The following is a 16,695-nucleotide window of genomic DNA, read 5'->3' as shown; positions in this document are numbered from 1 at the left end:
CTACGCATATGAGAAATTTATTATTCCTTTTTGGAACTATTACTACGTTAGCTAGCTAGTCGAGATTCTTTACCTTCCGGATTGAACCGATATTAAGCAATCGAGTTACCTCTTCTTTGACAAACCTATTTCTGACCTCGGCAATAGGGCATTTCTTCTACCTTATCGGGGGGAAGTTGTGATCTAGGCTATACTTGAGCACGGCCACCTCTGACGGAATACCTGTCATATCTGTATGCAACTACACAAAACAATCAACGATAAATTTAAGAAATTCTTCAAAATCTGGCCTGAGCTCGGGGTTTAATCGTGTCCCTAAGTGGAATTTCCTCTCTTAAAACTTCTCGAACAATGGGACTTGTTCGAGTTCTTCCGCTATGGATTTGGTTGCGTCCGTTTCTTCTGGTACTTGGAAATATCTTGGTACCTGATAGGATTCCGAAGACTCCTCCCCATTGTCGACTTCGTTCGGCTCAAGAGTAGGAGTCGGTTCCTATAACTGCTATGTCGCATGTTCCTTCCCTTTACTATTAGAAACCAAGATTGCATTCATCTCCCTTGCCGCTGGTTGATCTCCTCTTATTTGTTTAATTTCCTCTGGAGTTGGAAATTTCAGGAGTTGATGGTATGTTGATGGCACAGCCTTTATCTCGTGTAGCCATGGCCTTCCAAGAATAATGCTATAGCCCATGTAGTCGTCTACTACTTCAAACAAGGTCGTCTTCATGACCCCTTCAGCATTTGTGGGCAGCAGGATCTCCCTGCGGGTTGTCACACTAGCTAAGCTGAACCCGGCGAGGAGCTTTGTGTCCGGAATGATGCTTCCAGTTAGCTTGGCTTGCTCCAGCACTCTCCATTGAATAATATTAGCTGAACTTCCTGGGTCCACCAAAACACGTTTAATTTTAAAATCTAAAACATTAAGAGAAATTACCAAGGCATAGTGTGTGCTAGTAGGAGTCCATCGGCATCATCCTCGATGACTTCCCTGAACCTCTTGCTATGGGTCATAGATACCTTTGTCTTTTTTGCTACCGAAAAGGTTACACAATTAGTCTCGTTGCCCCCGAAAATCATGTTGATCTTTAGACGAGGAGGATCTTCTCCCGTCTTCGAGGGCTCCGTGTTTTCTCGGTTGCGACTGTAGTTATTTTTAGTCCAATCGTTTAAGAACTCTTTGAGATGGCCGTTTTTCAGCAATATTGCCATCTCCTCACGCAGATGTCGGCAATCCCCAGTCTAGTGACCGTTAGTCCCATAATACACATACCATAGATTAGGATCCTTCTGACAGGGATCGGATCTCATCGGCCTCGGGAATCGTGCTTCCTTAAATGTTCCTCATTGTCGTTACCGGTTCTACCACGCTAATATTGAAATTATACTAGGACAATCTGGGGTAGGTGCAATCCCGGGAGCTTGTCGTCTCTTTGTCTTGCAATGATTTGTTATTCCGGCCATGGTTAACTCTCCTATCGGTAGCGAACCTGTTTGCCAACCGGAAACCTCTGTCGCATCCATCGGCCCTTTCGAATGGCAAAAATCGACCTTTAGAAGATAGTCGATCTGCGCTGAAATCATCATTTAACTTTTCCTTATTCTTCTCTAGGTCCTGACCCTTGGTTGATGCCGGGAAACCGAGTTGGTCATCCTCTATTCTTATCTTCGATTCGTAGCGTTTGTGGGCATCTTGCCATGTTGTTTCCTGGAACTCGAGCAGAGTTTCTTTCATTTTTTGGGAAGCATCAGAGCTCCTCGGATTCAGCCCCTTAGTAAATGCCTCAGCTGATTAATTCATCTGGCACGACCGGTAGCAGCATCCTTTCCTTCTGAAATCTGGTCACAAACTCCCGCAGCAACTAAAACTCTTCTTGTGCAATTCTGAATATGTCGGCCTTTTGGTCATGTACCTTCCTGGCCCTGGCATGGGTCTTGATAAAAGAATCTACGAGCATCTCGAAGGAATCTATTAAGTACTCGGGTAGAAGTGAATATCATGTCAGGGCCCCCTTTGTGAGGGTTTCTCTAAACTTCATCAGCAAGACCGACTCAATCTCGTGCGGAGCTAAGTCGTTTCCTTTCACCGCCATTGTGTAAGTGATCCGAAGTCCCATCATATTTCGGCACGTCTAGCATTTTGAACCGCTTCATGATTAACTCTAGTGTCGCGCTTAGTTTGAACGGCAACTAGGTGTATTTCTTTCAGTCCGATCATTTCAACACTGATGATGCGCTCTGGATTTGGTCCATTCGGGCTTTTATTTCCCTCATAAACTGCATGAATTCGGTTTTAAAGGGATCATTCCTATTATTATTACCAGATCCGCTGTCGTTTCCCCCGGCCCCATCGAAGCCGACCCCACCCCTCGGGGTGTTGTTATCAACCTTTTATGCTGTTTGGTTTGCGGGAGCACCAGGAGGAAGTGGACCTCTTCCATTCACATTGTTAGAAGCACCCGACAACGCTTGCCTCAACTCTGTCATGGCCTGATCTTGTCGTGTGAGATGGCCCATTATAGCCTTTTGTTGCTCCCTGAGGATTCTCACCGTTTCCACAACATGCTCGTCCTCAGCATCATTAAGAGTTGCCTCCCTAACATGTCATGGATATTGCCCGCCATGGACCGGCATGGCTACGTCCTCCTCGTTGCGGGTATCACTGATCGAATCTTCATGTCGAGAAGTATTTCCTTGTGCCTCAACGTTGTGTATAATGTTGACATCGTTATCTGCCATTTTTTACGATTTTTCGGTAAGAAATAAGAATTAAACAGATTAGTAATAGATGCAAAGATCAACTCAATTACGCAACTGTCTAAGCCCCATGGTGGGCGCTAAACTGTTTACCCGTAAAACGATACAGTTGAATTTGTAACATTGTTTTATAGACAAGCGAATCGATTTGATCCTAAAAATAATAAATAAATTAAATAAAATACAAGACTTAGCGTTGAAATCGAGATAAGACATCAAATAGATTTGTTCTGAGAGAAGAGCTTCTGAAGGCAGTAATAAGAATATCAATAGACAAGAAATAAATTATTATTGAGCTTTTGAATAATATGTAGCATAGATTTGTCAGAAAATTCGTGTCCTTACAATGGCTGTTGAAGTCACTATTTATAGCTGCACCTACGGTACAAGATCCCAGGATCAAGCCCCTCTTAAATGACAATTATGGGAGACATTGATTAATGTGTAACGGCACGCTATGAATGCCAAAATTCTTTATAACGGATTGGGTATTTAATACTGAATAATATTCCTCATTGAATGTCATCGAGTGGCAAACATTCGTTTGTCTTCATTAGCAACATTCTCTTCGGGATCTTTCCGGTGCCAACCAAAGATGCTATCCCCGGTCTTGGTTTCTACTTGCTTTGCTTTTCGTCTGTCACCGGTTCCACACGTCGCTCTACTATTCGAGTATTTAATACAAACCGATTTTACCCCATACACTAGCTAGTTTGCTTTTGCCTGCTGAACAATTAATGTCCCCTTTAAGAAAAAGGAGGGGGAAAAATGCAAACCTGTGAACTATGATCAACCTCACGTCTGGAGAAAACTTAAGGAAATAAAACAAAATAACGCAAAATTGAAAATTAAGATAGATGGTTAATAAATTAAAGGTGTCGTATGGTGGGACAATTGAACTAACTTGGCGTCATTGACGACGATAATTGCTGATCCTAGTTAAGCAGCTGATTATAAGTTGTATAAACATCAAAAGAAAATGGCTAATATTTTATAAACATCAACAGAAATGATGAGTATATTTTGATTAAATTGAAGAATAATTTTCAGCAACTTTACTCCACAGAAGGGAAGGTATAATTAATTAGACGGCAATGCATCTGCTTATACCAATAAAGGGAAAATTGACACAACAATTTTTCTCTTAATAGCCTTTTGTTTTTCAGTTGAACTACTTCCAAACAAGATCCCAATATACAATAACCTCGAAAAGTTCACTTTACATATAGTATCCAGGTGCTACTACTGAAGGATAGCCAAGACGGAACATATTCACCACCTTTCAGAATATCTGTCGAAAATTAATTAAATAAAAGACAAGCATCCTTTGGAAACCAAAATGCAGCTTACTCGTTTGGAGTAATTATACAGTTGATTTGACCAGCAAGGGCTGCACTCCAACCTATCGAAGTGAGATTGTTTCATTATTTAGCAGCTTAATCAATTATGACTATGAATTCCTTCTTCTTTTTTTTCAATTTTTTTTTATACATATGAGGGAGGGGAGGGAAAATGGGAGGGAATTACAAGGTGGAAAATCAAACCATTAAGAATTCACTATGTCTATATCCGTGTTAAATTAGTTTAAAGATTTCAAACCTAGATCATTTATAGCTCCTTATCTTTAATTAATCCTTAATTTTAAAATTATCTTTTAATAAGAACATGTGATAAGGTGGATAGTCTTCACCAAGCTCGCATAGTTGTTAACTCACAGAACGTGCGTTTACTGATTAAGACTCTGGTTGGTGTATAAAGCACGTATTTTATAGACTCGGCACTTAACTTGCCTAATTAGTAGTAACAAGTTCACCTCTCGCCTTTCTCTTTCTCTTCTTTATTTCATGTGACATACAATGGTAAGGATGACAACAGTCCCAACTCATGGGAAATGTAAGGCCCATTACCATCAGCCATATGCAACTTGGCACAGATGAAGCCCATGATCATTCCCCCCAAATTTGATCATCTAAATTGGTGAGGTTCGAACGCAGCTTTCCCAATAATCCCAAGCTTCTTTCTGAACATACCAGCCCAAGCAGCCTGATTCTTACCGGGAAAATAACAGTAATGTCAATAAATGGGGGAGAAGACTGCCGCTGTGATCATAATAATGGTGCAATGACTTGGCTGAAATTCAGCTGCACGAGCGACTCTGCAAAGTAAATCGCCATGATGAACATTGATTCTCAGGGGATCAAAAATGGATTAATTATGATGTCAAACTAAGTTGTATCAACTTCAACAGTTAAACACAACTATTGTATAGTTACTATACCATCCATGACAGTCAAAGCAGGAACTAAACTAGCTACATTTATTTACAAGATCAGATCAGATTTTGTATCTCATCAGAACTACTAGCTTTCACCTACATACAATGAGAACTTTATGCCATGTATCAATTATGTAAAGAAGGGGAAAGAATCAAACTTGATCAAAATTCTAGTTTAATCGAAATGAGCATGGAATAACTGCCTGATAACCAATAAATGGTATAATGAATAGGAAAAACATAGCTTGGCCTGAGCGTCAAAAAGTTGCTCAAAGTCCTGGAATTGATTCAAGATTGTATTTCTCTGCAGTTAAAGTTTCAGTCTCTCGGTTATCTGGCACTTTTGGCTCCTTCATGGCATCGAGAGTGTGTAGATATGTATAAGAGGCACTTCTATTTGACGGAGGAGTAGGATTGCTGATTCTGCTAGCAAGGAAGCGGCGGATCAGGCCCCTGAGGAAGGGAGCCATGGTGTCTGGTTCATGCTCCAAGTAGTACATAATACCACCCATACAGGCACAAAACAAGGGCACCTGTATAACAATCAGACACCGCATATTTGCTTGAGAAGTTTCATTTCATGAAATTTTAATATTTGAAAAAACTGTACTTTCAGAGAAACCCAATATTTCATGAACAAACTTCCCGTAAGTAGTTCAATTCTTTCAATGTTTATCCAGGATATATGCTTAAATTTATACAAGTAAGCTATTAAAGTAGTCATAAACTCTGAGCAAATTTTATGAGTGGTTTAACACCGCAAAGCACCAAATTGCATTAAAGGTGAAACAAGATACCTCTGCATTCTTGATAGCCGGAAGCAAATGGCGATTCACTAGTATATACCACAAAGAATCTGCAGCTCGAGGAAGAACATATAAGGCAAGTTCGCCACGTCTAGCTTTCTTCTCCAGCAACACAGAGAGGCCTGAGAGAGCCCCAGCTACCCAATATACAAGCTTATGGTCCTTTGACGCCACCTTCCGGTGGGAACATATGGCAGCCTTTTATTGAGATAGAGAAGTTAATCAGTAAAGCTAAGCGACTCAACCAGCGGCATCACAAAAAGAGCCCAAGGACTACCAGAGGTATGAGGCATCAAGAACATAAACTACCTGAAAGATTCCAACAAAAGCGGACAAGAAGGTTGTTGAACGAACAGCCCCTGTAAGAGCATACCAACAGGTGCGCGTAGGAGCATCCATAAACTGGGATAACATTAAAATAAGATCAGCAAGTTTTCAAAAGAATTACTTTAGTAGCAATTCTACTACTCTAGGTAACAATAACATAACTTAAAGTGTAGACCTTCGTAATTGTTCATCACATGGTCCTCGTAATACTGCTATATACTGGACCCAGGCAACTTAAAAAACACAAGGCAAGTACTACAGAATTGATAAAAACATACTTCAACTACCAGAGACAAAGTTTCCTTTCTTTTTTCTCTTGTTCTTTTCCTTTTTTTTTCTTCTTGTTTCTCTAGTGTATAAAGTATAAACTTTGTCTTTTCTTTTTCATTTTCCTTTTTATTTTATTTTATCTTTTTTTTTTTTTTGGGGGGGGGGGGGTCTTCTTAGTCAAAATATAGCTTGAATAATTCATATTTATCCATGTAACTGCATTTGACCACTACAAAGTCCAACATATATAGCAAGGAAAACACAATCTTGTGGGTCTATGATGATCCCATTTTGTTTAACAGAAGTACCAGCAGCTCAGCTATATGATTTAACAATAAATCAAAGCAGAAAGATAGGAGTAACAGAGACCAATATTACCTTCTGCAAGCGTAGAACGACAAAGGGCACAAAAGTCAAAGAGAAGTAAAGAGGAAATGTCTTCCGGAAAGTAGCTGCTGCTGCATTAGCATTATGAACTAAGCAAGAGTTGGTGCCTGGATGAATTACAGAACACGGGATAATAGATGGAAATTCTTCCAACTTCATAGTGTTAGAACCCTTTGCTTTGGATAAATAAGCATGTAATGAAGCAACATCAACTGGAGAGCCTCTGCAGCAATCCTTAACGGCTTTGTAGACAGGTGCTGCAACTGGCCCAGTCTTCTGAATGAAATCTTTATATGCTTTTGGAAGACTCTCAGGACGCATTATGAAGGAATACATGACCTGCAAAACATTTTATTAAGAACAAAACTAGATTTGTGACAACTTTGTCCGGATGTAAAAGAGAACAAGTTATCTAGCATCATTAGTATCATATGAGAAGTTCAATCTCCTATGCATATTTAAATAATCTTTAAAAAAAAGGAAAAAAGAAGAAAGTACAGAAGAAGAAGTTCAATCTCCTAGTGTTTAAAATTGGATATTTGAACATTTATGATATCCCAGCCACCCCCTTCCAGTCCACCAAACTAAGGTAAGTACAAGGAATTTGAAACAAGGGTAATAAAGGCTCTTAAACATTTGCCAAAAAGGTTAAGCACCATGTAAATTACCTGGGCACATGCCAATGCAAAGAGTAAAGAATCTCCGTGACTCCAGTGACTTCCCCACAGATGAAACCGGTTCTTGGTTTTGGCAGAATTATATGCACACTGACCATATGTAAAGTCATCAAAATAGGAGCCAGTAGAAAAACACAAAAGGAAGACTTCAAGTAATAGGAGTAACTAGTAGTAGCAGCTTTTATCTGTATTCATTTGTTTTCCCTTTCCTTTTTTGTGTTTCGCTTGTTCTTTTTTTCTTATTTTGGCCCGGTGTGTGTGTTGGTTTTTTTTTTTTTTTTTTTGGTGGTGGTGGGGGGGGGGGGGGCAAGGCATGCATGTACCTGTGCTAGCCTTGCCAAAAGATACAAGGCAAGCGTTCTCCGCCTGTTGGAATCATCTAATGCTAATATAGCCAGACCTGCCACTGAACCTGCTAAAATTCTGCCCATCATCCCCTTTAGACAAGTCAAATATATCGGATAGGATATCAAGCATCAAAAGCTTCTCAAAGCAACAGCAACGAAACGTAAGTCAAAACTTTTAAGTTCAGCATTCTACACTTACGCATTTAGGGGTGTCTCTTTTCTCCTCAGCTTTCTCAGCAAGCATCTCAGAGCATGATAGGAACCAGTAAATCCCCCAAAGAGCAAACCAATTCGACATGCTTCCTCTCTTACAATTAGATCTTTTTCGGAGACAAGTTGCTGCAGAAACACAAGGATTGTAAAATGCACAGAACAAAAAAATGAACCCTCTCATGTATTCATAGATGAGACCACTGACGGGCGGATGGACAAACAGATGAACAGACAGAAATCCGCATACATGTACTCTGAAATTGTTTTATCCTCCTTCCAGAAAATCTTCTTTTACTTCTTCGCTCAGGATCTTGCGAGTTGTGCATTTGGGGTGGGGGAGGAGGTAGTTCAAAGATCTGAATAACCTCCATTCAGCATTTATGCCCCAGTGTAATTGCTAAATTATTTCACTAAACTTCCTGAGGTTAGAAACTACAAGAAAACTTATCAAGAGGCCCCTTCAACCTTCCAATGCTTATCAATCACAGTAATTTATACAACAACCCAGTGTAATCCCACAAGTGGGGAATCACAGTAATTTATAGAGTTTTAAAAAAAATAAACCCCTGAATTAAGAATAATCTGCAGCATGAAATATTAGACCAACTTGAAATATGTTTTCTCCTAAAACAATTGTTGTGGGCAGCGCACAAAGTGTACTCGATCGGTAAATATATTTCACCACTAAAGAGTAAATTAATTGACATTGAGCTACAAGCACAAGGAACATACATTGGGACAAAGGTAAAATTGGGTTTAAAGAGTGATCGGAAGAAAACCCCACATGATTCACCATTGACAGAAAGAGCAGGTGACCTTTATCCTAAAAAGATAAAAAGAGAAAGGGAGGGGGGAGGGTAAGCAAAACCTGCGGGCACACATGTATGTGTGCCACACGAGCACGCACACAGAAAGTAAATCGTTTTACTCTTTAATCTTTGATTGACTAAATATCCTTAAGGCCAAGCGTTTTGCTAAACCCACATGTCCCAGTAGCTGATGAAACACAACACATAACTGCCAGAACAAAGTCATAAACCACTTGGAGAATAATCATCTACTATGGTACTCTTGGTCACTAAAGAACCAACATATCCTGTCTCGGAATTGATAACCATTCTATCAATATATCAATCAATCAACTAAGGCTCAATCCAGAAATATCGAGGAATTCATAACCATTCTATCTATTCAGACCTGGAGTCAATATTCCTCAAGTGCTGAAATAAATTAAAAAAAACATATAGAACGCAAAGCTAAGTAGGACGTGGATGCTTATAGGCCGAAATGCCCTTCCTCTCCATGAACTATATCATGTATTTCCCAAAATTATTTCATTCAAATTTCATAAAAACTTAAGCAATTTCAGAAATAAAATATAAAACCTAAAACAAATTTCATCAGAATAGAAGCAATTTCAGAAATGTAACACAGTTGAGATCAGTAAAAGGCAAAATGAAAGAAAAACCAAAGAATCATCAATCAAACAATTGATAAAATTAATCTAACGTACGTATTTGAGAAATGCAGAAGTAGACAGATAAATAAACAGAGTTTCAGAATTTATAGAACCTTGAGATCAAGTAGGGAGGAATAGGATTGGCCGCGAGCCAGCTTAAAAGCGCGGAGGAGAATTCCGATGCCAACGCGCACACCGTAAGAGAGAAGAAAACTTTGGCAAACGTTGCCGATAGCGTTGGCAACACAGGATTCGTCGGCATGGTCACAGGGCGGGTATAAACCCCGGGCACGACGTTGCCGGCGCTGAAGCTCTTCAATTGCCTCTCTCAAGCGTTCCTCCGCCTCACGAAGACGGCGCTCGGCGGAGACACCACTGTCACTGGAGTCGTTAGGTAACTGCGGCGGGGAAGAAGAGGACAGAGGATGCATTTTACGGAGAGGGCGATTGATGAGGGTTCTCGCATCTAGAGAAAGAAACGAGTTGATTTCCGCTACTTTTTTCTCTTCGAAAGGTGTGCAGCTATTGAACAATTTTATATTGATGATGTAATAATTCGAATTATTGTAATCTCTTTGTCCCATTTTAGGTTAGGACTAATGTGTTTGTTTTGGTCATAAAATGTAAGAAATTAAAATCGTCCACTATAAGAATTCTTACTTTATTTTTAGGCTAAGCTCATATCATTACCATGCTACTCTCAGTGGACCATTGTGCTTGTACTCTATATTCAATGAGTATTAATATTTTGCAAAACTCACATAAATATTGCTCTCTCTCTCTTCTAATTCATGTGAACCTATTTACTTTTTGGTTTGTTTCAAAAAAAATGATCTTTTTTTAAATTTGGCAACAATTTAGCTTAAACTTACAATTCTACTCTTAAAGAGAAACTTTTATAACCACACAAATACTCTGGGCACCTTTTTGACTTGTTTAGAACCACAAATTCCAAAAGTTTTCATTTTTTCTTAAATTTCATGCCCAGTCACACAGGTTCACATAAATTGCAACGGATGGAGTATATAAAAATATGTTTGAGTTATAAATAAAAATGTAAATTCCTGAAAATGATAAGGATCGATCCTAAAGTTAACTCAATAAAGGAAGAAACTGAAAATAGAAGTTATTGTTATAAAATAAAAGCAATGCAGTAAAATGTAAACAAGAAGAGATAGAGAGAATGGAGAAGTGTTTTCTTCTTTCACTTTGGTATAATTTTTCATTGCAATTATATGGTCTTTTATAAGCATAAAAAGTAAAGATGATGGACATAAAATAAGAAATTTAATCTTTAAGTTATTCACAACATGGGCATCCAATGCAACATCCAATGTAGTATCCAATGTAGTATCCAAAGTAGTATCCAATGTACAAACTATTCATAACACTCCCCTTGGATGTCCATGTAAGATAATGTACCTCATTAAAAACTTACAAAAAAAATATTGGGATGTACATAGTTATTTATAATATGCATTGCTTGCTGCCTCATTAAAAACCTTACCAGGAAAACCCAGTGGGATAAAACCTTGGTTAAGGAAAAGAGTGCAGCGTGTAGTTATTCCCCCTGATGAAAAATCACTTAATGTCTCGAAGACGACGCATTCCAATCTTATATATCAGCTTTTCAAATATTGAGGTTGGTAATGCCTTAGTGAACAGATCAGCCAAATTATCACTTGAACGAACTTGTTGTACATCTATTTCACCATTCTTCTGAAGATCATGAGTGAAAAAGAATTTCGGTGAAATGTGTTTTGTTCTATCTCCTTTGATATATCCTCCTTTCAATTGAGCTATGCATGCAGCATTGTCTTCATACAATATTGTTGGAATATTCTCTTTCGAAGAAAGACCACATGTTTGCTGAATGTGTTGAGTTATAGATCTTAACCAAACGCATTCTCGACTTGCTTCGTGAATGGCTATTATCTCTGCATGATTTGAAGAAGTAGCAACCATAGTTTGTTTTGTCGAACGCCATGATATGGCTGTACCTCCACTTGTAAATAAATAGCCTGTCTGAGATCGACCTTTGTGTGGATCAGACAAATATCCTGCATCTGCATAACCAATCAATGATGGCTTGGATTCATTTGAATAAAATAAACCCATATCAATGGTCCCTTGGAGGTATCTGAATATATGTTTAATATCATTCCAGTGTCTTTGTGTTGGCGAAGTACTAAATCTTGCCAATAAGCTTACTGAGAAAGCTATATCTGGTCGGGAATTATTGGCAAGATACATTAATGCCCCAATTGCACTAAGATATGGTACTTCGGCACCAAGAAGCTCTTCATCATTTTCATGAGGTCGGAATGGATCTTTCTTTATATCAAGTGATCTCACAACCATCGGGGTACTCAATGGATGTGCTTTATCCATATAGAATCGCTTTAAAATCTTTTCGGTGTATGTCGATTGATGGACAAATATTCCATCTTTCATATACTCAATTTGTAGACCAAGACAAAATTTTGTCTTTCCAAGATCTTTCATTTCAAATTCTTTCTTCAAACAGTCTACTGTTTTTGGAAGCTCCCCAGGAGTTCCAATGATATTTAAATCATCAACATACACGGCGATTATAACAAATTCAGATCCAGACCTTTTTATAAAGACACAGGGACAAATTGGATCATTCTTGTACCCTTCTTTCAACAGGTATTCACTCAGGCGATTGTACCACATACGTCCTGATTGTTTCAATCCGTATAAAGATTTCTGAAGCTTTATTGAACAAGTTTCTCGAAAATTTTTATATGCTTCTGGCACTTTAAATCCCTCAGGTACTTTCATAAAAATTTCGTTGTCTAATGATCCATACAAATAGGCTGTAACAACATCCATTAGATGCATATCAAGTTTTTCTTGCACTGCCATATTTATGAGATACCTGAAGGTGATAGCATCCACTACAGGAGAATATGTCTCCATATAATCAATTCCAGGCCTTTGGGAAAACCCTTGTGCCACAAGTCGTGCTTTATATCTAACGACTTCATTTTTATCATTTCGTTTTCGCACAAAAACCCATTTATACCCTACTGGCTTTATGCCTTCAGGTGTTCGAACTATGGGTCCGAAGACTTCACGTTTTCCAAGTGAAGTTAACTCTGCCTGGATAGCGTCTTTCCATTTTGGCCAATCATTTCTCTGTCTACATTCATTGACAGATTTTGGTTCAAGATCCTCATCTTGTTGCATTATTTCAACAGCAACATTATAAGCAAAAATGTTATCGATAACAATATTATTTCGGTTCCATCTTTTCCCGGTTGAGACGTAACTTATTGATATCTCTTCATTTTCATTATTTTTAGGTACCTGGACCTCCCCTAAGGTCTTATCATTTGTTACGTCTTGGGGCTCTTCTTGAGCCACTACCTCTGTGTTATGTTCACTTTGATCACTTGCTCCTTTTCTTCTTCGAGGATTTTTATCTTTAGAACCGATTGGTCTACCACGTTTCAAGCATGGCTTAGACTCATTTGCTTTAATTAATTGTTCTGTCGGGATATCAACTCGAATTGGAGCATTAGCAGCTGGAATATGTGACTTAGTCACCCTTGGTAGGTTAGTGAATGCATCTGGCAATTGATTTGCAATATTTTGTAAATGAATAATCTTTTGAACCTCTTGTTCACATTGATTTGTTCGAGGATCTAAATGAGACAGTGATAATGCATTCCAATCTATCTTCTTTTTCAGCTGCTTATTTTCTCCCCCTAATGTTGGATATACTGATTCATCAAAATGGCAATCAGAAAATCTTGCCGTAAATAAATCTCCAGTCATCGGCTCTAGATATTTTATAATAGAAGGAGATTCATATCCAACATATATCCCCAACCTTCTTTGAGGACCCATCTTTGTGCGTTGTGGTGGAGCAATTGGAACATATATCGCACAACCAAAGATCCTAAGATGGGAAATATTTGGCTCCTGACCAAAAGCCAATTGCAATGGGGAGACTTTATGATAACTTGTGGGCCTTATCCGCACAAGTGCTGCTGCGTGCAAAATAGCATGACCCCATACTGAAATGGGAAGTTTTGTTCTCATAAGCATTGGTCTAGCAATTAATTGGAGGCGTTTGATCAATGATTCTGCTAGACCATTTTGTGTATGAACATGAGCAACCGGATGCTCAATTGTTATCCCAGTTGAAATACAATAATCATTAAAGGCTTGGGATGTAAATTCACCGGCATTATCAAGACGAATTGTCTTAATTGCATAATCTGGAAATTGTGCTCTTAGCTTTATTATTTGAGCCAACAATCTCGCAAATGCCATATTGCAAGTTGATAGTAAGCACACATGTGACCATCTTGTAGATGCATCTACCAAAACCATATAATATTTGAATGGTCCACATGGAGGGTGAATGGGCCCACATATATCACCCTGTATACGTTCCAGAAATGCAGGGGATTCCATCCTAACTTTAATAGTTGATGGTCTAATAATTAATTTTCCTTGAGAACACGCAGCACAAGAGAATTCCTTAAATTGAAGAATCTTCTGATTCTTCATTGCATGTCCATGTGAATTCTCAATTATTTTACGCATCATATTAGAACCAGGATGGCCCAACCGGTCATGCCAAATAATAAAATTATCTTGATTAGTAAACTTCTCGTTTACTACGGCATGTGTTTCAATCCTGCTAATACTTGTGTAGTATAAGCCGGAGGAAAGAGCAGGTAACATTTCAAGCACATATTTCTTACCGGACATTATTGTAGTAATATAAAGATATTCAATCTTTTCATCATTTGTAGTCTCAATATGATAGCCATTTTGGCGAATATCTTTGAAACTTAATAAGTTTCTTTGAGATTTACTACAATATAGTGCTTCATCAATAGCCAAATTTGTTCCTCCTGGTAGTAATAAATTGGCTCTTCCAGAACCTTCAATTAATCTTGTACTACCGGATATTGTATTAACATTCGCTTCTTTCATTACCAAATAAGAGAAATATCTCTTATCTTTTAAAATAGTGTGTGTTGTAGCACTATCCAGAAGACATATATCATCTTTATTAATCTTGAGTCCAACTGAAGACTGGGGAATTTTCATATTCTTCATAAAAAAGACAAATAATACATCATAAGAAATATGAAAGACAAGCAGGAAAAAAACATTAAGAAATACATTAGAAATGTAGAAACTAGCAACACATGATGCATTAGGAAAATACACTCAAGAAAAATAAACTAGTTGCAAACATAAACATAACAACTTTTATAGCTTCATTCCCCAGTAAGATGATTAGTTCTTCAGTCAATATCCTCAAAGAAGTCCCCAACTTCTAAATGAGTAATATTTGTTAGGCCTTCAAAATCATCATCTTTATATGCAAGATGTGCCTTAGAATCATATTTATTTGAGGGACCTGCTTCATCATCATTATTTTGAAAGGTCAAGTGTGCCTCCACATTATTTTCTTTTTTCTTGAGGGAGGCTTGATAAAGTTTGACAAAATGTTCTGGCGTACGACAAATGCGTGCCCAATGACCTCTCATACCACATCGGTGACACATACTAGCTTTACCTTTTGAATGATTAATTTGAGAACCCTTATTGTTCTCCAATTTATTTCCACCATAATGACGATAATTGTTTCGCCCCCTACCACGTCCACGTTTACGACCATGTCCATGACCACGGTAATTATTTTGTTTTCTTTCAAACTTATCATATGTTGCTACAACATTCACTTCCGGAAATGGAGCTGACCCAGTGGGACGGGCTTCATGATTTTTCATTAATAGAGTATTATTCTGCTCAGCCACAAGTAGGCATGTGATTAACTCAGAATATTTCTTAAAACCTTTTTCACGGTATTGTTGTTGTAGCACCACATTTGAAGCGTGAAAAGTAGAAAATGTTTTTTCCAATAAGTCCTCATCTGTGATAGTGTCTCCACATAATTTTAATAGAGAACTTACTTTAAAGATAGCAGAATTATACTCACTTACAGTTTTAAAGTCTTGCAACCTTAAATGTATCCACTCATACCGAGCTTTCGGTAATACCGTAAGTTTTAGGTGGTCATATCGATCCTTCAAATTAATCCATAATTCAAGTGGATCTTTTACGGTTAAATATTCAGTTTTTAACCCTTCATGTAGATGATGACGAAGGAAAATCATGGCCTTCGCTTTATCCTGATTTGATGCTTCATTTCCTTGTATAATAGTATTTCCAAGACCTTTAGCGTCAAGGTGAATTTCAGCATCAAGAACCCATGATAAATAGTTCCTTCCGGTGATGTCAAGTGCCACAAATTCAAGTTTTGATAAATTTGACATAGTGAAAACTATCATAAAAGATGAATAAGTTAGAGAAATAATTATAATAATAAACAATTAATGAAAACAAAACGATTAAGGTAAAAGAAATGAAAATAGAGCTATATCATGTTAACAATCTACTATTTCATTTTATTCTTGCCATAAAGTAGAAATTACATACTTGTTTCATTTCACTTTATATTATTGATATATATGTGTTAATAGAATTGAACGTGACTAACATTATTTATATGTTCCAATAAATATAAAGTAATTAAAAAATTATTGTTTGTCAATTCATTTCTCACAGTTCTTCAAAATGCCTTAAAGATATGTTTTGATCTAGGGAGTCCATGACATTAGTGCACAGCTAGTTTGATGACTTTGAGGTCCTCTAAGAGTTGAGCATGGAAGGAAATAGTTATTTAATTACTGTAATGTACTTAAACTATTTAAGATGCCCAAGCGCACAAGTAATCTGCAAACAGTGAGCATATGATATGTACTGCCATAAATAAGATGATTATAATGATACATACCTTAATAAAATATGGCTCAACTTAGCGGGAGTTAAGAATAAAATTAGAGCTTCGTGCTGATAACGTGTTATAAAATAAAAGCAATGCAGTAAAACGTAAACAAGAAGAGATAGAGAGAATGGATAAGTGTTTTCTTCTTTCACTTTGGTGTAATTTTTCATTGCAATTACATGGCATTTTATAGGCATAAAAAGTAAAGATGATGGACATAAAATAGGAAATTTAATCTTTAAGTTATTCACAACATGGACATCCAATGTAGCATCCAATGTAGTATCCAAAGTAGTATCAAATGTACAAACTATTCATAACAGTTATCATATTCTAACT

General features: G+C 37.6%; 2 protein-coding genes across 2 annotated transcripts; both read right to left on the bottom strand.

The window, feature by feature from the left end:
- Positions 1–502: 502 nt before the first annotated feature.
- Positions 503–1,521, bottom strand: LOC104228199 (uncharacterized). The gene is made up of 2 exons (XM_070169639.1): positions 1,488–1,521; positions 503–879 (listed from the first exon to the last, which is right to left on the bottom strand). Exons 1-2 carry the CDS (start codon positions 1,519–1,521, stop codon positions 503–505), a joined length of 411 nt encoding a protein of 136 aa, XP_070025740.1.
- Positions 1,522–5,038: 3,517 nt separating this feature from the next.
- On the bottom strand, positions 5,039–10,037 carry LOC104228192 (uncharacterized). The gene is made up of 8 exons (XM_009780618.2): positions 9,629–10,037; positions 8,043–8,182; positions 7,820–7,919; positions 7,488–7,586; positions 6,811–7,158; positions 6,145–6,237; positions 5,827–6,033; positions 5,039–5,562 (listed from the first exon to the last, which is right to left on the bottom strand). Exons 1-8 carry the CDS (start codon positions 9,944–9,946, stop codon positions 5,299–5,301), a joined length of 1,569 nt encoding a protein of 522 aa, XP_009778920.2. The 5' UTR covers positions 9,947–10,037; the 3' UTR covers positions 5,039–5,298.
- Positions 10,038–16,695: the final 6,658 nt, after the last annotated feature.

Source organism: Nicotiana sylvestris, chromosome 3 (genome assembly GCF_000393655.2).
Source record: "Nicotiana sylvestris chromosome 3, ASM39365v2, whole genome shotgun sequence".
Lineage (NCBI taxonomy): Eukaryota > Viridiplantae > Streptophyta > Magnoliopsida > Solanales > Solanaceae > Nicotiana > Nicotiana sylvestris.
The sequence above is the reverse complement of the archived record's forward strand: the minus strand, read 5'-3'. Positions and strand labels throughout refer to the sequence as shown.

Coding starts and splice junctions, on each gene's coding strand:
- LOC104228199 (XM_070169639.1), bottom strand. CDS start 1,521: ATGGATGCGACAGAGGTTTCCGGTTGGCAAACAG. Junction 880..1,487: donor GGTTTCCGGTTGGCAAACAG/GTTCGCTACCGA, acceptor TGGTGGACCCAG/GAAGTTCAGCTAATATTATT.
- LOC104228192 (XM_009780618.2), bottom strand. CDS start 9,946: ATGCATCCTCTGTCCTCTTCTTCCCCGCCGCAGTTACCTAACGACTCC. Junction 8,183..9,628: donor CCTCCCTACTTGATCTCAAG/GTTCTATAAATT, acceptor GTGTTTCTGCAG/CAACTTGTCTCCGAAAAAGA. Junction 5,563..5,826: donor CGGCTATCAAGAATGCAGAG/GTATCTTGTTTC, acceptor ATTGTTATACAG/GTGCCCTTGTTTTGTGCCTG.